Source organism: Colobus angolensis, unplaced genomic scaffold (assembly GCF_000951035.1).
Source record: "Colobus angolensis palliatus isolate OR3802 unplaced genomic scaffold, Cang.pa_1.0 Scaffold3, whole genome shotgun sequence".
Taxonomy (NCBI): Eukaryota; Metazoa; Chordata; class Mammalia; order Primates; family Cercopithecidae; genus Colobus; species Colobus angolensis.
Genome location: NW_012116265.1, coordinates 29,545,413 through 29,570,591, shown reverse-complemented (window position 1 = coordinate 29,570,591; position 25,179 = coordinate 29,545,413). Strand labels below are relative to the sequence as shown.

Below are 25,179 nucleotides of genomic sequence, written 5' to 3'. Positions count from 1 at the left end.
TCATGCCACTCTACTCTAGCCTGGGCGGCAGAGCAAGACTCTATCTCAAAAAGAAAGAAAAAAAGAAAAAAAAAGAAATGGGTCTGAGGATACTACCATAAAGGCTGGGGCACTTTTTTGCTCCTTTCAGCAAAAGATGAAAAGAATAGATATGATCAGCATTGTGTCATCCTTTCAGCCTCTTGGCTTAAGACATCATAAGGCAAAAGAAAAAATAGGAAGAAGGTGTTAAAAGGAGAGTCAAACTGCACTCCTTAGGGAAAACTTTCATCTTGCCACAGGGATGTAGTTTAGCACATGTAATTGAGCCAGCAATTAGGGCCATTTTAACATTTAGGTTTTCTTTAATAAATTCCTTTTACAAGACATGATCTCATATGTAAACTGCAACATGGTTTGTTTGATGTACATCGTGGACATCACATATTTATTAAGGACCCATGGGGCAGGGTATTGCCCCAGAGAAAATTCTATTAGAAGATAAAATTGATTCTGCAAATGTTATATTATATAGTTACCTATAAGAGAAAAGATTTTTTTTAATTGTTTTTCTTATGTTACGTCACTACTTGTTAATTTCATTCAGGTGCTAATATTCTTCTGCTTTGTAGCCTCTATTTTCCTTTCTCCCATCTGTCAACCTCAGATACTTTTATATTCCCATTACCACAATCACACTTTAATTTCTGGTCCTGTCTACCTCTTCCACTGAGTCTCATTTCCTGCCTCTCTCCTCTGAATGTGGCTAGATTTAAATGGAGAACTTCACTGGATAGATAGCCCTGAGCTCTTGAGCTATTGTGACCATGAATATGATGACCTTTCTTTAAAAAAAAATCTTGCTCATTTTAATGACAAGTTATAACTCTGGGAAGGTAAAAAAAATTTCATAAATATGTAGATTGTCTTTCATGCCTTAGAATATGAAATCAATTCATGCTAATGGGTGTACTCTTTGAGATCTATGACTGTAGTGTAATTTTTCATTAATTTATTTTTGTCATGTATAGTCTCAGTGATGAGGCAGAAAGCTACACATCTCCCCCTTGTGGTTCCTGCTAGCGTCTGCCTTTGGCATGTCCGTTTTTTTCCCCTAGTTCCAGTAAGTCCCAATAAAATGCAGCTAAAATAATCTTCTTTTTTATTTATTTAGTTTTTAGGGACAGGGTCTCACTGTGTTGCCCAGGCAGGGGTGCAGTGGCATGATCATAGCTCATCACAGCCTCAAACTCTTAGGCTCAAGAGATCTTCCCGTCTCAGCCTCCTGAGTAGCTAGGACTGCAGGTGCACACCACCACACTAGGCTAATTTTTAAATTTTTTGAGGTCATCACTATGTTGCCCAAGCTGGTCTTGAACTCCTGGCTTCAAGCTATCCTCCTGCCTTGGCCTCCCAAAGTGTTGGGATTACAGGTGTGAGCCACCACACCCAGCCTAAAATAATTTTAAACCACAACTCTGACAACACTCTCCTGCTCAAACCTTCAGTGGCTCCTTACCACATGCAGAATAAAATCCAAACTCCTTGTGGTCCACCTGAAATTTCTATACAAAACAAAACAAAACTCTGCTTTTTGAAATTCTATACATGTTTTAAGGCCCAAATTCGTCTTTCCTAATCCTCCATCTGGGCATAGTCTCACCATTTTGTGTTCTAATACCCCAATCTGCCAGTAATTACTAGCATTTGTGCTCATTTTATCTCTCAGACTAAATTGTGAGTATCTGGGGAGTAAGAAAGGATTAAAAGTCAGTATAAGCCTTTTTTTTTTTTTTTTTTTTTTTTTTTTTTTGAGACATTGTCTCGCTCTGTCGCCAGGGCTGGAGTGCAGTGGCTGGATCTCAGCTCACTGCAAGCTCCGCCTCCCGGGTTTACGCCATTCTCCTGCTTCAGCCTCCCGAGTAGCTGGGACTACAGGCACCAGCCACCTCGCCCGGCTAGCTTTTTGTATTTTTTAGTAGAGACGGGGTTTCACCGTGTTAGCCAGGATGGTCTCGAACTCCTGACCTCGTGATCCGCCCGTCTCGGCCTCCCAAAGTGCTGGGATTACAGGCTTGAGCCACCGCTCCCGGCCAAAGTCAGTATAAGCCTTTAAAAACAGAGAAAGCATTTAAAAATAGACGAAGAGAGAGAATTGGGCCAGGTGCAGTGGCTCATGCCTATAATCCCAGCACTTTGGGAGGCTGAGGCAGATGTATCACTTGAGCCCAGGAGTTCAAGACCACCCTGGCCAACATGGTGAAACCCCATCTCTACTAAAACTACAAAAAATCAGCTGGTTATAGTGGTGTGCCCCTGTAGTCCCAGGTACTTGGGAGGCTGAGGCATTAGAATCACTTGAACGCGGGAGGCAGAGGCTGCAGTGAGCCGAGACTGCGCCAGTTCACTCCAGCTTAGGTGACAGAGTGAGACTCTGCCTTAAAAGAGAGAGAGAAAAAAAGAATAGACTAGCCCTGTCCAATAGGAATATGAGAGTTACATGTGTAATTTTTAATTTTCTAGTAGCCACATTTAAAAATGCAGATGAAATTAATTTAATAATACATTTTTATTTAACCCAGTATGTCAAAAATTATTTCAACATTATCATATAAATTTATTAATGAGATTTTTATATTTTTAATACTAAATCTTCCAAATCTAGTGTGCAGAATGTACTTACAGCACAATCTCAGTTCAAACTTGCCGTATTTAAAGTGCTTCATAAACATAAGTGGCTAGTGCTACTGTATTAGAAAGAAATTGAGCCAAGGATAGCAACAGAGTCTTAGCACTGGCTGACTACTGAGTAGCTTTACCATAGACAAGACCTTTAACCACTCACTTCTGTGGTTTCCTCATCTGAAAAGAGGAGGCATATTTTTCTTACCAACCACATAGGGTTGTAATAGCATAAAATTAGAAACTGAAATGAGGACACTTTTGAAAGGTTGAAAATGTCATACAAATGAGAGGCATTATAATTATTCTAAGAATAAAGTGAACTCTGATGGCTCTAGTTCATGCAGTGTTTCTTAGCACACCTGTGATTTTTAGTAACCGTTGCAGGTACTTAATAGAAGTTGAAATACTAAAGGTTACAATTTCAGTGCTTCCGTGGAAAAATAATTCCTATATTAGCAAGCCCAGTTAAACTAGTGTGCTTTGAAATGGTTATTAATCTTTTCTTTAAGGAATCTGGATCCCATAGTCTCCCATGCTCCCCAATCTTTCTTCACTGACATGACAGCAATAAAGCAGGGCTGAGGGAGGATGTTGATGTTCCCGTTGGAGTAGAGGAGTGTGATGAAGACACATTGTTCAGAAGCAAAGACAAACTTGGGAGATTCGTATGCAAGTTAATTAGATCGTTGCGAATAAATAAGATCCTTTCAACACAGAGAGAAAGGATGAGGCGGGGCGCCTCACAAGCATTTTGAGATCCACAGGATTGGGAAATGATGCAGGAACAACTGACCTAGTCATTTGTCTATTTAGTCCTTGCCCGCCACTGAGGTGCTTCTGTGACACCTGAGAGAGATAGAAATACGGTCCCTGTTGCTATGTCCCCCAGAGGACTTCGGAATGGCCAATTATGACTAATATTTTAAGTGTTCTTTGAGGAGATTTTCTGCAGCACTCTGTCTCTTCCCAAACACTTCAGTTACTGTTTATTCACCTGCTGAGATCTATCTAGTCTCTTATTCACTCTCATTGCCTTAAGAAATGGTACAGAAAGGTATTTATTAATATTTCAGATTTGTATATGTGGTAGCAAGAAATAATTCCCTTTCTTGTATGTTGTGATTTTCCTTTCTTATCAACCTAAGCTCAGAAAGGTGTCTGTGAGAACTTCGCTCAGCCCAAGATCCACCTTCCCTTCCCGTCACATCTGTCAGTGCACACGATTTCTTCCTCTTTCTCGGAAGGAGTTCTGAAGCCCCACCCTTTGCCGACGCAAGGTGCCAAGGAGACCATGCCCTGCCTTGACCACAGTTGCTAAGGGGCGGAGACTTCGGCTCCGTTCCCGAGACGGAATACCCAGGAGTCGAGTACTTGGGCACATGCGGCAACCATATTTCAGCTCTCGCGAGGTTTTGTCTTCCCGGAAGCGTTGGAGGACATTCCCTGTTGACTGCGTCGCGATGTGTGGCGACTGTGTGGAGAAGGAATATCCCAACCGGGTGAGCGACTGGGCGCTCCCTTGGCCCGCGGCCGGCCCCCGAGGTGTCTCACACCCCAGGCTGGCTTTCCCAGAGAGGCCGTTCGCGGGGCAGACTTGGCCGCACTGCCGGTCCCGGTGACCCGGTAGCGGTATTTAGGCACACCGGGGATGGCTTGTGGCGGTCAGCGCCTCGTCCCCGCCCTGGCGGCTGACCTCAGCTGTCGTGGCCGTTCTCTTGAGCTCCAGGGAGCAACAGAGGAACCCCACCACCACCACAAACCCGGTTGATAACCGAGGGACTCCCCATCCCCCACCCCCACTTCCGGTCTCATCCTCAAGCTCGATTTGATGAAGTTCAATTTTCTTACCGAATTCTAGCGCCGGAGGGGACCTCTGAGGTCATGCTTTAACACTTTTGCGGATGAAGAAACCAGTGCCCAGAGAGGGGGAAATCACTTGCTCAAGTTCACATTCTGGATGAGAGCCAGGACTAGAATTTAGGTTTCCTCCCTGTTACTACCTTTTAAATCTCAGTTACTTTCAGGTTCAGGAGTTTGCAAAGCTTGTCTATTCTCATTCATTCAAGGCATCCTTGTTGAACATTTATATATGTGTAGTTAGATTACTTTGCTAGGCCAGAAAAGAATTATTTCTCCTCTCTTTGAGACAGGGTCCCACTGTTGCCCAGGCTGGTCTCAGATTCCTGGGATCAAACGATCCTCCCGCCTTGGCCTCCGAAAATGCTGGGATTAATGGCATGAGCCACCGCGCCCAGCTGGATTCTTTATTTCAGGGAAGAAATTAAAAGGCAGCTTTGGTGCTGCCTAACAGCTTACAGTTTTGGGAAGTATGTGACTAACAAAAATGAGTACCTCAGTTCAGAAATGCTATTCAAGTTTAGGGAAAGGGGAGGGCAATAGGAGATACTGCTGTTCTCCGCTGAGTAAAGGTGGACATCATCTAAAGCTTGAAGGGCAGTTGTAATTAGGGTAGAAAAGAAGGTGAGGAGCTGGAGGATGGGGGAAAATTACAGGAATGGAATTTGTGCATTGGTTGGGAGGGAGAAAATCTCTGTAGTTGCTTATGTCTTAGTGTCTTATGGGAAGTACTTAGGCTTTTGAGTAGCTTGTATAACAGTATGAATTCTCATGGTACAACTACTTTGAAAAAACGAGTGAGCCGTATAAAACACAGAAATGACCCAGCGATTCCCATTCTAGAAAAATGCATGTGTATATGCTTCTGAAGACCTATAAATAAGAGTGTTCATAACAGCATTATTTTTGTAGTAGATTGGAAAAGTAACTGTGATATATTCATTAGAATGGAACACCATTAATGAATGAGGAATGGAAATGAATGAATTAGAGCAGTAATTCTCTACCAGGAGTGATTTTTGCCTGTTAGACATTTGGCAATATCCGGAGACATTTTTTGATTGTCAAAAGGTGAAGTACTACTGACTTCTAATGGGTGGTGCAAGGGATGCCCCTTAACATCCTGTAATACATGGGACAGCCACTACAACAAAGTGTCACTCCCATTGTCAATATAGTGTGGAGGTTGAGAAATCCTGAATTATAGTCATGAAACCAAACTAGAAGTACACAGCAACCTGAAGTCTTACAAATAGTGTTGATGAAAGAACACATAAAGTATAATTCAAAAAGAGGCAAACCAAAATATATTATTTAAGGATGTACCTGGGTGGTAAAACCGTAAGGAAAGCACACAATTACTGTTAAGTCGAGATAGTGGTTACTCCTAAGGGATTAGGGTGTGATCAAGAAGGGTCACATGAGAAAAAGTCTTCCGGGGTACAAGCAGTGTTTTATTTCTTGATTTGGGTGGTGGTTCTATAGATGTTCACTTTATAATTATTTCTTATTCTCTACATTTATGTTTCATGTACTTTACTGTGTACTATTTCTTTTTTTTAAAGTTTAAAAAGATTGTTATGAAACCGGTAATAAACATGGGATATTATGAGACCACGAGACAGAAGTTTGCAGTAGAGAATATTAAAAAGAGTAGGTTGGATTCTTAAGAGTGCAGTTATTGTAAAACTTAAAAGTCATATTGAGAAGTTTAGAGTTTACATTTTAGGCATTGGGCAACCATCAAAATTTTAGTAGAGAAATGATTCTGAAATCTGTTATTTAGGAAAATGAATCTTATGGCTGAATGTTGAAATGGTGGAATAGAGGGTGTGTAAAGAGAGAACTCTACAGAGCGTTTCAGGAGCCATGGCAACAGTAGTGTAGACATGAGATAATGAAGACCTTATTTCAAAGAAAGAATTAGGCCGGGCGTGGTGCTCACACCTATAATCCCAGTACTTTGGGAGGCCAAGGCAGGTGGATCGCTTGAGCCCAGGAGTTTGGGACCAGTCTCAAACATGGCAAAACCCTGTCTCTACAAAAAAATACAAATAGGCTGGGCACGGTGGCTCATGCCTGTAATCCCAGCACTTTGGAAGGCCAGGGCCGGCGGATCACCTGAGGTCAGGAGTTCGAGACCAGCTTGGCCAACATGGCGAAACCCTGTCTCTACTAAAAATATGAAAATTAGCTGGGTGTGATGGCCCGCGCCTGTATTTCCCAGCTACTTGGGAGGTTGAGACAGGAGAATCACTTGAACACGGGAGGCAGAGGTTGCAGTGAGCCGAGATCACTCCACTGCACTCCACCGTGGGCGACAAGAGCAAAACTCTGTCTCCAAAAACAAACACACACACACACACAAAAACCCCACAAGTATTAGCCAGGCATGGTGGCATGCACCTGTAGTCCTAGCTACTCGGAAGCTGAGGCAGGAGGTTGCAGTGAGCCATGATCATGCCACTGCACTCCAACCTGGGCAATAGAGCGAGACCCTGTAAAAAAAAAAAAAAAAAAAAAGAATTAACAAGATTCAACCAGTTTAATGTAGAAGAGAATAAGGGGAGACCTGTACATGATCACATGATCTCAGGGTTTTCAGTCTAGGCAACTGGGATGTTGGAAGTATCATTACAGAAATTGGAGGCATATGGGAAGAAAAAACAAAATTGGGGACAAATGGTCAAATTGTTATTAATACCATGCTTCACCTGAGGTTGAGAATATCTGAAGGGTCAAGTGAATATATAAGACTGCAGTTTGGGTACAGCTACATAGATAGGTGAGTCAGTCAAATACAAGTGTCAAAATAGGATTTGTTCTCTAAAGAAAAAAATTTAGAGAATCAAAGACTGAGCTCCAAAGACTAAATTAACTTCAGAAATGAAAATAAAGAAAATATAAGGAAGAATAGTAGAAAAAGGGATTGAGGTGATTGTAAAACCAGGAGAGTGCCTTTCAAAGGCTCTTTTCTCTGATTTTATTCTATTCTAAAATAATTAAAAGACTGTCATGAAGAAGAATTAAACTTTTCTTTGGAATTTTAGAAGGCAGATTTAGAAATAATTAGTGGGTGGATGTTACGGGTCTTAGACTTTGAATCAGAATAAAGAACATTCTGACATTTCAAAATGGAATGAGTAACTCTTAAAGGAATTAAGCTCTCTTCCTATTGTTCAGTAGAGACTAACTGACCATTTGGAATGTCAAGGATCCTTCCAACTCTGGGGTTCTTTGAAGTCATGACCTATTTTTAAGTGCAGTAGGAGCAGAAGCCCACTGCTTTTACTCAGCTTTGCAGAAGCTTAGCAAAGGGAAGGGTAATAAGATGGTGGGCTGGGCCTGGTGGCTCACGCCCGTAATCCTAACACTTTGGGAAGCCAAGGCACAAGGATGGCTTGAACCAGGAGTTTGAGACCAGCCTGGGCAACATAGTGAGACCCCATCCTTAACTAAAAATAAAAATTAAAAAACATTAGCCAGGCGTGGTGGTGTGTGTCTATAGTTCCACCTACTTGGGAAGAGGCTAAGGCAGGAGAATTCCCTCAGCCCAGGAGTTTGAGGCTCCCGTGAGCTAAGATCACACCACTGCACTCCAGCCTGGGCAACAGAGCAAAACCCTGTCTACTTAAAACAACAACAAAAAAATCATTTGTTGGGAAGCTCTAAGTGTAGAATGAGTAAGTAATAGTTAATTATTTATCTTTGATTACATAAAGTTGTTTGGAGTTTTGTCATTTATTTTTACAGACTAGGAATATACAGTACTGAATTCTTAATGGAGCTCTGGCCTACTTGCTTATAATGTTAACACTGAGAATTTGAATTCAAACATTAATCAAGTTGGAAATGAACCATACTAATGTTTTGAACTCAAATGTTTTTTAACTCAGCTGCGAACCACATTTTTTTTTCCTTCAGGAAAGCATTTAGCACACTAGTCGGAACTAAACTCTACTACATTTTCTAAAATTACTGAACAGGCACAAAATTATAGTAAAATATTTTTCATATCAAACTGGAAATGAAACTTCATATATTTTAATTTCAGCTTTAAATTTTGTTAGTAATGCAACAGGAATACAGAAATACATTATTAATCAGTGGGGAAAAATCAGTGTTAGTGATACGTTTAAGTTTAAAATTACATGTTTTATATTTGTCGTTTAAAACTAAGCTGCCAAATTTCGTATACTCAAGTTGTTCCTTAGTAGATAACATTAAACCAGATTTAATTAAATGCTGAGTAATATATAATTAGCAAAACAGTTGTAAAATGTTAGTCTGCATCTTAAAATTTATAGTTATAAGTGCCTGTATGTAAAAAGTATACTCTTCAATCAATTACCTAACCTTCCACTTAAGCCAATGGAAAAACGGGCCGGGTATGGTGGCTCACTCCTGTAATCCCAGGACTTTTGGAGGCCGAGGCTTGCAGATCACTTGAGGTCAAGAGTTTGAGACCAGCCTGGCCAATATGGTGAAACCCCGTCTCTACCAAACAATGCAAAAATTAGCTTGGCATGGTTTTGTGCACCTGTAATCCCAGCTACTTGGGAGGCTGAGGTGAGACAATCACTTGAACCCAGGAGGCAGAGGTTGCAGTGAGCTGAGAGTGTGCCACAACACTCCAGCCTGGGTGACAGAGTGAGACCCTGTCTCAAAAAAAAAGAAAAGGAAAGAAAAAGACAATGGAAAAAAAGAGCAAACTAAACCCAAAGCAAGCAGAAGGAAGAAAATAATAAGGATCAGAGTAGAGAATACTGAGAGAATACAATAGAGAAAATCAATGAAATAAAAAATTGGTTCTTTAATAAAAACCATATTTTCCATTTTTAAACATTCCCTGGCAAAATATATACATTAGCAGAACTCCAAACAACTTTATGTAATCAAAGATAAATAATTAACTATTACTTATTCTATGTCTGTAACTTGTATCATCTGAAATAATTTGCTGGAAAAAAATTAATCCAGTCTTTATCAGAAAAATTACAGCTTTCTCGTAAGATTTTATAACATACTCTCATATTAATTATCCTCATAGTTTTCAGCCATTTCTTCTTGCACACTTGTATACCTTTACAAATCTTTAACCAGGATTTATCTGAATCAAATTTTCTAAGGGTACTTAACATATTGACTTTTTTCCCTTTCTTCTTGAAGTTGTTATGGTCTACTGTTATTATTGTGGAATTGATTTGAATTGCATTCTTTTTCCACCTGTTATGGGAGCCAGAAAACCTTACCTGAATAATGTGTGCTTTAGTTTACTTTCCCAAATTTGGATGTTAGTAGTCTTGCCTTACCTAGTAAAAGAGCTACGCCTCACTGATGAAGGTTACTCTTGCTGCTTTCAAATGACCAGGGCTCTTAAAGAAAGGCCCATCCGCTTCTTATATACTGTACTTGTATTTTGCCATTTGAAGCATTTTCTTCCCAGAGAACAGATACATAGATACTTCTCCTCCTTCAGTGTTTCCTTAGAGTCACATTCTGCCTACTTACACGGTGAGATTAGAGAGGCTAGGCCACATTGTGCAAGGAACCTGTGTCTGGATGCAGTCCAGTTCAGAGTTATATTTATTTGAAATTGACATTTAGATCTTTTTAAAAACTGTTTTGCTTTCCTTAATTTTTTGGAGTCCTTGGCAGTCAGCTTTTATAGATTCAAGGGAGTCCCAATTCAAACTCCGGTAGACTTTTTTGTAAAGTGTGTAAGCTGATGTTAAAATTTACATGAAACTGGAAAGAACCAAGAATAGCCAGTTTATAGGACGTAAACTACCTGATTTAAAGACTTACTATAAAACTATAGTAATCAAGAGAGTTTGATATTAGTGGGAAGGTAAATATATGTATCAAGGGAACAGAATAGTCAAAGCAGACCCTCATATATGTGGTCATTGACTTTTTTCTACAAAAGCACCATTGTAATTCAGTGGGGGAAAAGATAGTCTTCAACAAATCTTGCCAAAACAACTGGAAATCCATATGGAACTAAATAAACCTTGATCATTACCTCATATATAAAATTATTTCAAAATGGATTATAAATCTAAACCTATAAACTAAAACTGTAAAACTTCTAGAAAAAAACATAAGAAACTTTTTGCAACCCTGGGATAAGCAGAGATGTCTTAGTAGAAAAGAAAAGTAGAAAAGAAATTATAAAAGAAAAAATGATAAATTGGACTTTATGAAAATCAAAACTTGTTTGATCATCAGAAGAAACCATTAAAAAAGGCAAATCAATGACGGAGAAAATATATTTGGGAAAAAAACTTGTGTCTAAGATATATAAAGGACTCTTACAACTCAAAATAAACAACCTAACTTTTTGAAAATGGGCAAAAGACTTGAATAGACACTCCATAAAAGAAGATACATGAATAAGCACCATGAAAAGATGCTCAACATCATTAGCCATCAAGGAAACAAAAGTTGAAACTACAGTGAAATACCACTTTACATCACTGGAAAGGCTAAAATAAAAAGCAATACCTAGTATTGATGTAGATATAGAGCAACTGGAACTCACACTGCTGGCAAGAATGTAAACTGGAAAACCATTTGGCAGTTTCTTGTAAAGTTAAATACACCATATTTTTACCATATTAGCAATTCCACTTCTACATATTTACCCGAGGGAAGGGAAGACATATATCCATCCAAGACTTGCACATGAATCTCCATAGCTGCTTTATTCATAATAGCCCAGAATGGAAACAACCCAAATGTCTACCAAGAGCTGAATCCTACAGGGAATACTATTTGGCAATGAAAAGCAGCAAACTACCAGTACCTAGAACAACAGGGATGATGAACATAGGCATTATATCGAGCAAGGGAAATTGGATGCAGGAGTATACTGATTCTGTTTATATAAAATTCTAGAACGTGCAAGACTGTGGAAATAGAAATCAGATCAGTGGGTGTCTGGGGTGGGATGGAGGTTAGAAATAGACTGAAAAGCACGAAGGAACTTTTTGGGTGGATAGAAATGTTTTATACCTTCACTAGGGTAGTGGTTACATGGGTATATACATTGGTTAAAAGTCATTAACCTATGTGTACCCTTAAAGTGTGTGAATTTTACTGTATGTAAATTGTACTTCTGTAGATTTTATTAAAAAAAAAAAGCAAAGCATTCGCTCTTAATAACTGGAAATGTATACTTTAATCCTAAGGCCCTTTTCCCTTTTAGTAGTTAAGGCAGTGCACCTATGATTTAATAACTCTAAACTGTTATTAAATTAAACTGTGTAGTAATGTCTTGATTTTTCCCACCAGAGTTAATCTCTAACTCATACATAGAAGGGAGACATTCCTCAGTGTATAGAAGGGAGAGATTAATTCTGGTACTTGGAATCCAGAAAGACTTCCTAGTGGCATTATTTATGGTGAGTCTTAATTTCGCTGATGCTTCTTAAAACTCCTTGAAGGTAGGAACATATTTGGCTCATCTTTGAATCCTCCATTGTGCTTTGCACAACACCAGACATAAGAGATGCACTGGAGAAACGTTGATTTGAGTGATTTTTTGTCACATTACTTAAAAATACTCTTACATTTGTTGCTGAGAAATGGGATTGGACTAGATTCTTTATAAAGTAACTTTTAATTCTTAACAAGTATTAGTAAGCCTTTAGCAAAGACTTGCTTTGGGTTGGGGATGGTGGCTCCCAACTGTAATCCCAATACTTGGGAGGAGGAGGTGGGAAGATCGTTTGAGCCCAGGAGTTTGAGACCAGCCTGGGCAACATAGCAAGACCCCATCTAAATTACCAAAAAAAAAAGGCTTCCCTTGAGCCAGGAGCATAAGTTATTTAGAATTTCTTTTTTAAAAACTTTTTTTGAAAATTTGTATAGTTTCTTAGTAAAGATGTAAAACCCGTTCTTTCTTAAATGCAAATGTGTCAGTCTTATGAAATGAAGAACTTAAGCTTCTGTTCCTCAGTCACGTGTATCCTTAAGGACTGACATCTATAGAGCTGAGAGTTTACTTTTGTTTGTTTATTTTGTATTATGATCAAGGATCAAAACTATTTGAACAAACAACTAAACATCATCATATGTAAGATCATCTTTATCATTGACTCAGTTTCTGTTTTGATTGAATTCTAGTTTTGGTATGCCTTGTTTAATATTGTTGGCTATTAAATTTTTCTAATTTTTTATTTTCATATTTTATATTAAGGTTTCCTTAAGTTGTTTCCAGATATCTATTTGCAGTTTGTCCTCCCTTTTCAACATATGGCAGTCCTCAGAGACTTAAGGATCTAACACTGTGCTTTAGTTGCTCTTTTTTTTTTTTTTTAACATGAGTTTTCCTTCTTTAGGAAAATATGACCTAGAAGTAAATGCTGTCCATTTTTTCGTTTTGTTTTGCCTTTAGAGATTTTAAGTCTATTAATCATCTCACTAAAGATTTTGAAATGTGCCGGGCGCATTGGCTCACGCCTGTAATCCCAGCACTTTGGGAGGCTGAGATGGGTGGATCACGAGGTCAAGAGATTGAGACCATCCTGGCTAACACGGTGAAACCCCGTCTCTACTAAAAAATACAAAAAAACTAGCCAGGCAAGGTGACGGCGCCTGTAGTCCCAGCTACTCGGGAGGCTGAGGCAGGAGAATGGCGGGAACCCGGGAGGTGGAGCTTGCAGTGAGCTGAGATCCGGCCACTGTACTCCAGCCTGGGCAATAGAGCGAGACTCCGTCTCAAAAAAAAAAAAAAAAAAAAGAAATTAAATTCCTGTTTCTGATATTTTAGGGTAACACCTGCCTGGAGAATGGATCTTTTTTGCTGAACTTTACAGGCTGTGCAGTGTGCAGTAAGCGGGATTTTATGCTGATCACAAACAAATCCTTGAAAGAAGAAGATGGAGAAGAAATAGTTACCTATGATCGTAAGTAGACTTTCCTTTTTTTTTTAACCTGAGTGTTAACAGGTGTCAGCTTTTGGAAGTTGATATGTTACACAAAATATCCTTTTTTTTTTTCTTTTTTTTGAGACGGAGTCTTGCTCTGTCACCCAGACTGGAGTGCAGTGGCTGGATCTCCGCTCACTGCAAGCTCCGCCTCCCAGGTTTACGCCATTCTCCTGCCTCAGCCTCCCGAGTAGCTGGGACTACAGGCGCTCACCACCTCTCCCGGCTAGTTTTTTGTATTTTTTAGTAGAGACGGGGTTTCACCGGGTTAGCCAGGATGGTCTCGATCTCCTGACCTCGTGATCCGCCCGTCTCGGCCTCCCAAAGTGCTGGGATTACAGGCTTGAGCCACCGCGCCCGGCGTTACACAAAATATTCTGAGGCCTATTTCATTATTGTATTGAACACATAGTTACTAGTTAGGCTTTTAGGAGGAAAATGTCATTAACACCTCATTTATCTAGGATCATCTAAGAGTTTATGTAAATGACTTTTGTAGATAACTAAAGCTCATGATTCAGACACTGAATTTTTTTGTTTATCAAATTATTTTTCAGGGACATACTTTCAAAAGCTTTATGCTGCCTTAACAAGATATATTTTTTATTATTGTTATTATTGTGACCTTAGGGTCATCTCTGTGAGTTTTCACTTTCTGCTACAGTATAATACCATGATATCCTCCAACAGCTATTAAAGTGTTTAGGGCTGCTTGTCCCTATACTAAATAACTTCCAGAATGCAGTGTTTTTTTAGTCTTGTTTCTGCTCAGAATGTCTAGCTTTTTTTTTCTCCAGTCTCACTGTCAGTCTGTTGTTCCTTACTTTTGCAGCTAAATAATAAGCTACCTTCATATCCTTCTCCTCGTCCTCAATATTGGGAAGCCAAATAAACTATGTATAAAAAAAAATTAATTCTGAGGTTAGCACTAAGGATTTCTGTAAGTTAAGTATATGTATACGTCAGTGCCCAGATATTGTGAGAAGTATTTAACTGTTCACATTCCCTTTTTGCTTGTCTCCTGGTTCTTGGGTACCTTCTGAACACATGATGAATAAATGCACAGGTAATGGTATTTTGACAGAGGAGTTTGAAAGACACCAAGCCTTTAGAATGGAGTCAGATGATAATAATAAATGTTCTAAGCTAGAAGAATCTTTTTCTTTCTTTTTAGTGTATGTTTTCTTTAAGCTGTATTTCATTCCAGGCAATAGGGCATAGTGGTTTAAGAGCAAGGGCCCTGGAGCTAGGCTGTTTGGGTTTGAATTCTAGTTCCACTACATCCTAGCTCAGTCCTCTTCCTAGTTATTTAACTGAAGTATGCCTTTGTTTGCTTATCTCTAAAAGGGTGGTAATGATAGTATCTACCTCACTGAGTTTTTTTAGAAGATTAAGTATTTAAAATAGTAAGCACTCAATAAATCATAGTTTTTACTAGATTATTTTGTTACCATTAAATTCACTTTAATGCCCAGCTTTGGTTTTCATTTACGATTGGATATAGTAGCACAGTTTATATTATTCATGATAATGAAAGCTTTTACATAGTTAAATAGGTATAGCTGGGATGGGCGTGGTGGCTCACGCCTATAATCCTGGCACTTTGGGAGGCTCAGGAGGGAGGATCGCTTGAGCTCAGGGGTTCAAGACCAGCCTGGTCAACATAGTGAGAACTCACATCTACAAAAATTCAAAAAAATTAGCTGAGTGTGTTGGCGCATGTCTTGAGCCCCTCCTGGGCTCAAGTTATTCTCCCAGCTACTCAGGAGGCTGATTTGGGAGGATAACTTGAGATTGGGAGGTTGAAACTGCAGTGAGGCATGATCATGCCACTGCACTCCAGCCTGGGCAGCACAGTAAGACTCAGCCTCAAAAAAAAAAAAAAAAAAAAAATTGATCTAGCTAGTTTAAAAATACACTTAAATATCTTTTAACTGATTCTCTTAAAGAACTTTTGGTGGCAATTAATAAAAGCGTATTAAGTCTCTGAGCTCAGACTCTTAATTATGTAGTGTTGCTATGTGGCATATTCTGAATTTTTTAAAAATCAAGGTAGATATTATAATGGATTTCCTCTTGTGTTAAATATGACAGACTTAAGATTCTCTTTAAATAATATGCTGAGAATAGAAATTTTAATAGAAATTTTAAGAAACTCTCTAAGACGTAATTACATAAGTCTCTCTTTGTTTTAGCAGATTTGTGTAAGAATTGTCATCATGTAATAGCCAGACATGAGTATACATTCAGTATCATGGATGAATTTCAGGTAAATATAAATGTGGGTATGGGGAGGTTAGGGCAATAACAAAAGTGCCCTTGAGAATCTAAACACAGTTTTCATAAGTGAAGTGCAAAGTGTTAGCATATATTAAAGGAGACTATGGTTTTTGTTTTTGTTTTTGTTTTTTGAGATGGTGTCTTGCTATGCTGCCCAGGCTGGTCTTGAACTCCTGGGCTCAAGCAGTCCTCCCACCTCGGCCTCCAAAGTATTGGAATTACAGACATGAGCCACTGTGCCCAGCCCCATGCCTTTCTTATATCTGTGCAAGTTGAGAGAGAGACTTTAGATATGGGTGGATTTGTGCAAACCTGACTTCACAAGAGTCACAAATCAAATGTGTTACAAATAATATCTCAGCCCTGTCATTTTTGTTTATAACGAATAGTAGCACATTCTGGCTTCTTCTGAGGTTACCATTGTGCTTCTTTTTTTCTGCCCAGTTATGTGATTGCACAGTTGTGGGCTTTTAAGTGGTGGCCTGTCCACTGCCACCATACTTGCCCAGCATGGAAATTGTGATAAGGAGGTTATCTTTGTTTTCCCAAGTTGGCATGTAGAGTTGAACAACTCTGCAGTCTCATCTGTGGTAAGACATTATGATATTATTAAGTAACATTACAAGCTGTGTGTATCAAAGTTGGAGGAGAAATACTGAACCACTGTGAAGCTGGAGGTTAAGAGATTTATCATAAGGATTAATCCTTACACAATTGTGAGAGCATGTGAAGAATTCTCTGGAAGGTTGGTATAGGCCTGAAGTTGCTGAAGATTCACAGGTCTGATGATCAGAAAGAAAAGCTGAGCAGTAGGGGAGAGCCAGGGACAAACTGAAACCTGCCTCTGTCCCTCACTGCCTGTTTTCAAGCCTTCAAGTTGAGTTACTTATTTTGTGTGAACTACATATTTGTCCATAGGATATAAATATCAGGCTAGGGCTTTTAACAGCCAAGAGAATTTTTTCAATTCCCTTCACATTTGGATAGTACTTAATTAGGAAAATAATAATAATCTTCCATAGAAGAATCATAAGATAGTAAAACCCCTCTTATTCCTTATTTTAGCATGGATGAAAGTGCTTAGTCACCTGTCAGAGTCTGGTCTGATGTGTTGTGGTTAATCTAAAATAACATCTTGACTATATTTCTTCAGCATCCAAAAATTATGCCTCAGGAAATATTTATATGATATGTGTAACTTAGGGCAAAATTGACATCTTAGTGAATGAGTAGTGGCCACACAGGGGGATGAGCGCCTCCTGGGCTTAAAGAAACAGTTCTGTTCTTTTATGGGAGGAAAGGAGTGCTTATAGCTATTTTCAAGAAGCTCCTGAAACTCACATGAGTTATGTACAGCTCCTGAATGAATATTGAGGTTACCTGTTTATGTCCTAACCAAGCCATTGTAAATTAGCTAGACCAAAGTCTAGCTGATTTTTCCTTTATGACTGAATGCAGCCATTTTCAAAGCTGCCCTAGAAATTACTCTGGGACAAGAAGAAGGTAAAGGAAGGTGGCTTATCACGATGTGAGAAACTATGAAATGGTGGTGAAAATGATTCTAAAACTAGACTCTCTACTCCCAGTCTACTCCTCCCCAACATCTACTTCCCCACCCACCCCCCAACTCATATTCCATACTCTACCATCAGATTAATTTTCTTAAAATGATTTTTTCAATGCTGGGCACGGTGGTGTGTGCCTAAAGTTTGAGATACTCAAGAGGCTGAGGCAGGAGAATCTCTTGAGGCCAAGTGTTTGAGTACAGTCTGGCAACATAGTGAGACCCTGTCTACTAAAAAGTAAAAATAAATTATACTTTTGGGTGACCTCATTGGCCTTCCCATACTGCGCTTTTAGCTACAGTACAATATCAAAGCTGCTCATTTCAAGGTTCTCACTGGACTGGCCCAGCTTCCCTTCTTTTATTTCCCGCTACTCTTTCGTATATACACCATACTTAGCATTGTCCCAACTTTAGACTCTTCCTTCTTTCCTGTTAGAGAGGAAGATTTTTATTTACTCCTCTCTAATGCTACCCCACTGCATTTCCTCAGGAGTCTCATGTTACCGTCTCTCTCTCTAGCGTACTTTGATTCATCCTGTAATCATTTCTTCTTCCTCTTGCTTCTTTATTTGAATAGGGTGTTTGTTTGCTGCAACAAGGTCTCACTCTGCTGCCCAAGATGAAGTGCAGTGGCGTGATCACAGCTCACTGCAGCCTTGACCTCCTGGGCTCAAACGATCCTTCTGCCTCAACTCCTCAAGTAGCTGAGACTACAGGCACTAGCCACCATGAGTGGCTATTTTTTAAATTTTTCTCTGTAGAGATGAGGTATCACTTTGTTGCCCAAGCTGGTCTTGAACCCCTGGGGTCAAGCAGTCCTCCTGCCTCAGCCTCCCAAAGTGCTGGGATTACAGGTGGGAGCCACTGCCCAGCCCCTTGAATAGGTCTTTACCCTATTTTCCTTATTTCCATATGCTCCTCTTAACTACCTACAAACTGGTTTTCATTTTCACTGTACTAAACCTGTTCTCTCATAGGTTTGCTATAATCTAACGGTATCCTGTGACTTTGCTTTAGTTCTTTTCTCTCTTACATGGCTTCTGCATCTAGTTTTATTAACCATTGTTGTCTTTTTGTAGCATTTCTGCCCTTGAGGTTCATAGTGCTTTACTTCTTTCCTTTTTAAATCATTTTAACTGCTCCTTTGGGTTTTCTCTCATTTTTCTTTCCTGTTTTCTCTAAGTGATACTCCTGAGCTTTTGGTCTGTGGTCTGGAACCTTCTTTATGCTCTCTCATGTAGTGAACACACATGTACTCAGTCTTAGTAGAGACCTGTTAGATACCTTTCCCATTTCCTTCTCTAGCCTTCATGCCTACACCACTCATCCCCTCTTTGTTTTCTTTGTTTTTCTTGCTTTTTCTCTGACTCTTAACATCACACCTCATGTCAAGGACCATACCCATTGAAGGCTGAATTACTGCAGCATTTCCCATACTGCAGTTCTGCACACTGCCATCAAGTTAATCTTCTTAAACATGTCATCCTCCACTCCCCTGCTGACAAACCAGATGCTTCTTCCTTTCCCTTTTACTCCGTAAGCAATTCACATGCTGTTTTCCTTATTACTGTCCATATTCATGCCTTTTCCTTGATTTGAATTGTCCCTGTCTCTACCATCAAGTCGACTAAATCTTACCTCTTTCTAGCTGAACTCAAATTCCATCTCCTCTTTGCTCTTCAAGCCCGTGCATCTTCTCCCTTTTCTGAACTTTTCTTGTACCTATGTCAGGCCCTGACTCTAGTGAATAGCCACTTGGGAACTTCTACCTCAGCCTAATGCCCACAAGAACCCTCTATTCTCAGCTGCCGTTACTTACTCTCCTTGTCCCCACCCTACCCCAGCCCCTCATCCTATCCTGGCAGTAGTTCAAGTTCAAGGTGGGATTCCCAGCCACCATTGTTGTATTATATTAAACATCTTATAGGAGATTTAAACATAGTCCAAAGTAGGCAGAACAGTGTACTAATGTACACTACCCATCTTCAAGTTGCTTTATTTGTACTTCACCTTTCTCACATTCCCCCACAGGATTATTTCAAAGCAAATTCCAAACATATCACTACCTCTTTAAATATTTCATTAGCCTCTCTGAAAGATAAGTATTCTGTTTTTAAAACAACCGTAATGCCATTATTGAACAAAGTAGGATTTTCTGGTGGCAAGACTAGGGGAAAAGTGGCGACAGAGCGACAGAGTTTACATGGAAAATGTAGCATAAATTATTATAGGTATCCTTTACTTTTTAAAAAAATTCCCCCGGCAAAAGGCCACCGCTGCCCCCTGACCAAAATGTTCTGTGTGTTTACTTCAAGAAACAAGACAGAAACTATGAGACTGCTTTCTGTTCCTCTGTGGGCCAGGGAAGGAGAAGACTTGGAGTTAGAATTAACAGGGACTAATAGAGGAAAAGAGTAAAGCGGCCCTCAGAATTAAAAAAAAAAAAAAAGATCTGGTCTTACTCAGAGGTAATTCCACCCACTCTGCTCTTCCCTCCAAATCTCTTCCCCTAGGCCCTGCCCAGTTGGAGCCTTTGAGAGTCCCTGTGAATGACTGGGGGAATTATTTTCTCTTGAATGATTTTGATAAAAGGTGTCCTGATCTCCTCATATTCCTGGCAGCCAAGGAGATCTGTTCCTGGCATCCCAAGTTAGAATTCTAGATGTATTTTCCCACAGAAGCACTTCTATATATGGTTAGATTCTATGGTACTTGAACAATATAAATTTAAAAGACTTGTGGATTTTCCTGGGAACCTAACCGCCATGTATGACATTAATTCTGTGGGAAATTGCTTTTGAATTCCAAATAATTGACTTGCAATGAAATTTGAGTTCCAGACTGCCTATAAAGATTATAGGTGTAATCAGTCTCACTGATTTAATAATCTTGCCAGATTATATGTTAGGTTTTTTTCCCCCTCCCAAGTTAGACTGCAGATTTTATAAAGTCAGACTTTGTTCTTTCATGTCTGCCAGCACATTGCAGAGTATGTAGGCACTCAGTATAAATTTGTCAGTGGCTAGATTGGTTGAAAACTCAAGTATTTGTTTAGCCTCACACATTTTCTCTTTTTGACTCTATTACTTTTTTCCTTCTTCTTTTCGTGTAAAAGGTTACCATCCAATTAGCAGTGCCTGGTGGGTTAAAGCAGTGGAAGTATTTGACAGCGGTAAAAGACCTTGAAGAGGATGTATTTTTATTTTATTTTTAGTTCATAAAGCAATCTTTCCACTTCCACAACTAAGCTCCCCTCCTGAACTCACCAGTAGAAGATGGAAAAGGCAGTTGCCAGCCTCAATTTCTTTGTACCACAGTCATTGTTTACCTCTGTGGCCCTCTCTAGTGACTGTCTAAACCCAAGAAACACAAACTGCCTTGACCGATCAATTTCCAGACAGCTAGCAAACTCAGCATCAGGTGTGGAAATTCTAGAAGACTTAACATAGATGTTTGTTTTCATACAGAGATAAAAGGCTTTTAAAGAAAAGGTTTCAAAGAAATATGTCTCTGTAGTTTATGACTGTTAAATATTCTAGAAAGGAAAAGCTATAAGAATAGGACTTTGAAGCCCGGGCACTTTGGGAGGCCGAGATGGACAGATCACGAGGTCAGGAGATCGAGACCATCCTGGCTAACACGGTGCAACCCCGTCTCTACTAAAAATACAAAAATTAGCTGGGCGCGGTGGCCGGCGCCTGTAGTCCCAGCTACACGGGAGGCTGAGGCAGAAGAATGGCATGAACCCGGGAGGTGGAGCTTGCAGTGAGTGGAGATCCGGCCACTGTACTCCAGCCTGGGCGACAGAGCGAGACTCCGTCTCAAAAATAATAATAATAATAATAATAGGGCTTTGGGCTGGGTGCAGTGGCTCACACCTGTAATCTTGGCACTTTGGGAGGCCAAGGTGGGAGGATCACTTGAGCCTAGGAGTTTGAGGCCACCCTGGGCAACACAGACCCATCTCTACAAAAAAATTTAAAAATTAGCCAGGTGTGTTGCCAAGTGCATGTAATCTCAGTTACTTGGGGGACTGAGGTTGGATGATCACTTGAGCCCAGGAGGTCAAGGCTGCAGTGAACCATCATTGTGCCACTGCACTCCAGTCTGGGCAACACAGTGAGACCCTGTCTAAAAAAAGAAAAAAGAAAAAAAAGAACTTTGCCCTAAGGGTTTTTGCCTAAAACAAACTCTCCTGTGTTACCAGTCTGGACATTTGTTAAACCTAGGAAACAAATTTCTTAAATGGATCAAATTCACAGACAACTAGCTATCTGAAAATGAGACAGGACATACTAGTGAATTTAACATAATTGTTTATTTTCCTGGAGTAGATAAAAATAGCTTTTTCGGTTTGTGAATTTTCTGCTTTCAAAAAATTATTTCTGTTGTTAAATATCCTTAGTGTTAAATATCCTAGAAAGGAACAGCTATAAGAATAGGAATTTTTCCATAGGGACCCACACTCAAACTGCTTCATTACTTTAAATAGTAGCACTAAGCTAAATATATGTGCTTTCTGAGAAGTAGCCATGTGTTTCCAAGATGACATTTATGTATCAATTTATATAAACAACAGGCTGTGGAATATACAGAATAAGCCTAAGACATTGCTGATACATGTTGAAGAAATTGATCCAGTGTACAGAAAGAATATTCGTGATAATTTGTAGAGAACTTTTTAACTAGAGTAAGTTATAAAGCATCTTTTCCCTGTTCCTCGAGATAATTATGCACTTTATCTTGTTCTAGGAGTATACCATGCTGTGTCTGTTATGTGGCAAAGCTGAAGATACTATCAGTATTCTCCCTGATGACCCCCGACAAATGACCCTCTTATTCTAAGGATCCTTCTACAGATCTGTTATAACTATGTTGGGTTGGTTTATAATACAGCAAGCCTGATGGTTTGTCTTATTTCATTCACACTGAAAATTCTTTGCATATTTTTTTTCTGCTTAGATTCACTTATTCTTTGAGGAAAAAAAGTAACGTAGGAGATCGTTGTTCTCTAGAGCTGAGCTCTTCTGCTAAAGTTCAAAGTTCACATCGGTGTAGCCAGAGTGAAGCATCTTTGTTAGCAGTTATGTGGTCAGAAAACAACTAGAATAGGAGCATACCTGGTGCCCAGATTTTGGTTTCCAATAAAAGGAACCAGGGCTCCTTGGAAAATCAACTGATTCTAGAACTGGGGTGTGAACTATACAAGATGAGCCTAGAGTATCTTGTGCCACAGAAAAGTGAAGTACTGAAATCAAAAAAAAAAAATCACAGTGATTGGGAGTATGTCCGTATGATCGAACTGCAGGATCTCTGAAAGGCCAGAGCTGGAGCAATTTGAGTAACAAAATAAATAAAGTAGTATTGGGTTATAACCCAAACTATATAATAAATATATACAAGCCCAAACTAATATAAATGATTGAATGGGAACAAATCTCTTGTGCAGAAGAATTTCAAATAATTTATGTAGATACTCCCCACTTAGTGGGCTCCACATAGTGACTTCCATGCAGAGTATAATATGGAAAGGGGGGGAAAAGAGTAACTTTACAGTGGAGAAATCTGACAGACACTAGCTCAGCCAGGTGATTGAGGTTAACGTCATCCATGATAAGCCCTTTCGATAGCATGTATCCTTGATAGCATCACATCATACAGAATGTGATAAGAACGGCACTTTACCTCTGTGGTCCTCCTCCCCAAAACTCAGAACCCAAGTCTGATCAGGAGAAAAACATCACACAAATTCCAGTTGAGGAGCATTCTACAAAATACCTAACCAGTACTCCTCAAAACTATCAAGGCCATCAAAAACAAGGAAAGTCTGAGACATGGTCACAGCCAAGAGGAGCCTGAGAAGACGTGACTGCTAGATGTAGTGTGGTATCCTACATGGGATTATATACGGGGGAGGGGGGGAGATCATTTGGTAGAAACTAGGGAAATCTGAATACAGTGTGGACTTCAGTTAATATAAATGAGAAAATGGTTTCATTTGCTCTAAAGGGATCTTAGAATATCTTACTTTGCATAGTTGCATGAGCACTGGCTAGGAGATGGTAAGCTCTGGCATTTAGGCCTCTCTGCCATTTAGTAGCAGTATAGTCATTAAGTGAAGCATTACTCTGGACTTTATTGTCCTGTTTCTATCAAATTGGACTAACAAAAATTGATATTATACGTTCATCACAGTATTGTTAGGAGATTTAAATGAACTAGTGAATGTAAAATACTTTAGAAAGCATATATAAAGTACTAGATACAATGAGGTGGCTTCAGTTAGTGCTCATTCTGAGACCTAAATTTAAAGGTTCAGGCATTGGAAACAAAAGTGTTTCTTCATATCTAGGAGATTTGGAAATTCTGAACTAAGGCCTTATAACAAAAGAGAAATGAGCATAGTGTTCATTGTAGATACCAGGGAAAAGCTTTGTTGAATAGCAGTAATAATAGCTGAGGTTTATTAAGTACTTCTTGTGTGCTAAGACCTTTTTAAGCACTTATTTAATCCTCATTAACAAATTCATAAGGTAGGTGCTATTGATAGTTTAGCCATAACCAGATATGGCTTGTTTTTTGTAAGTTATGAAGGGGTTTATAGTCACTGTTCTTTATTTCAGTGTAGCACTTTTAGAGCCAAAAAAGCCTCGGGCACAAAGAAGTTAAATAACTTGTTTAAGATCACACAGCTAGTGCAGTTACCCCCTCTCAGTAATAATGTTTGGTAAATATGAAGTATAAGGATCCAGCAAGGTTAGGAAGAGGTTAAGAATATCAGTGACAGCACTCTGAGGCATCTGGGCATGTCAGATGAAGATTTATTATTCAGAAAAGTTAAGTCAGCTGTTGTAGGGATCAGTTGTTTTATTCCTGGAAAATGTGCTTCATTTTGCTGCAAATCTATATCTGACCTGCTGAGGAAATCATTTGGTGAAATGAATCCAGAAAGCAGAGAAAATGCTTCATTACTTTAAATAGCAGCATTAAGCCCATTATAGCCTCTGAATTGTCCCTTCCTTGAGTTTGCTATTGCTTCCAACTTAGTCATTTGAAGCTCAAAGTCTAATTTTATATGCCCTGCCAATGTCCTCATCTATTGCAGAATGTATAATTATCTATTTGTTTTGGACTATATGTTACAAAAATTTTAAATATAAGATCCTCTCTCTCTATTTCATTATTGGTAAACCAACATTGTGCTGTGTTTTGTGATATTTTATCATTTTCTAGATTATTCTGTGGATCTAATAAAGGCCACTCGAACCCAGTTTCACAGAATCCTTATTTTTCCGTTCAAATTAGGAATTAGGCAAAACATGGCTCTCTTTTTACTTCCCTTCCTGAGATATAAGAAGGAAGAGAAATCCCCCGTGGGTATAATTGGAAATGTGGGCTTATCCTGGCACCTCCTTTTTCTCTAATCATTCTATGATGTACAGGTCTGGCTACTTAGGCTCTTGAAATTAAAAGCTCAGCCAGTATTTGTTGTTTTGTTTGATCTAGCTCTTTCTTACGTGGTTTTAGGTTCTCCCAATACTAACTAATTGACACGAGATAGCTTGGGCATATGGCTTGTTATTTGTAAGTTACCATGAAGAGGTTTATGCTCACCGTCCCTTATTTCTGTGTATCAAAAGTCCTTTCTGTTTCATTCTTTCATTATGTGGTCAGGGCTAGTTATTTGAGGCTCTCAATTTTAAAATGTATTTTTTTTTACTGTAGTACAAGACTGTTGTAAGATACAGTATAGTTGGATAGAAAAGGAACTAAAAGATCTGGGTCTAGAATTAACTTTGTCACCTGCTAATGATGGGACAATGGGCAAATCACTTATCCTGTCTGTACCTCAGTGTCTTCAGTGGAAAACTAGAAACC

The 25,179-nt window shown here is 39.3% G+C and overlaps 1 protein-coding gene across 2 annotated transcripts; it reads left to right on the top strand.

Annotated features, from left to right (window-relative positions):
• Window positions 1-3,995: 3,995 nt before the first annotated feature.
• Window positions 3,996-23,490, top strand: CHURC1 (churchill domain containing 1). Of its 2 annotated transcripts, none has more exons than XM_011949763.1 (4): window positions 3,996-4,163; window positions 13,298-13,433; window positions 15,653-15,723; window positions 22,054-23,490. In XM_011949763.1, exons 1-4 carry the CDS (start codon window positions 4,044-4,046, stop codon window positions 22,144-22,146), a joined length of 420 nt encoding a protein of 139 aa, XP_011805153.1. In that variant the 5' UTR covers window positions 3,996-4,043; the 3' UTR covers window positions 22,147-23,490. The 2 variants fall into 2 exon arrangements, with proteins under 2 accessions (XP_011805153.1, XP_011805152.1); XM_011949762.1 differs by having other exon boundaries at window positions 4,044-4,163; window positions 15,650-15,723.
• Window positions 23,491-25,179: the final 1,689 nt, after the last annotated feature.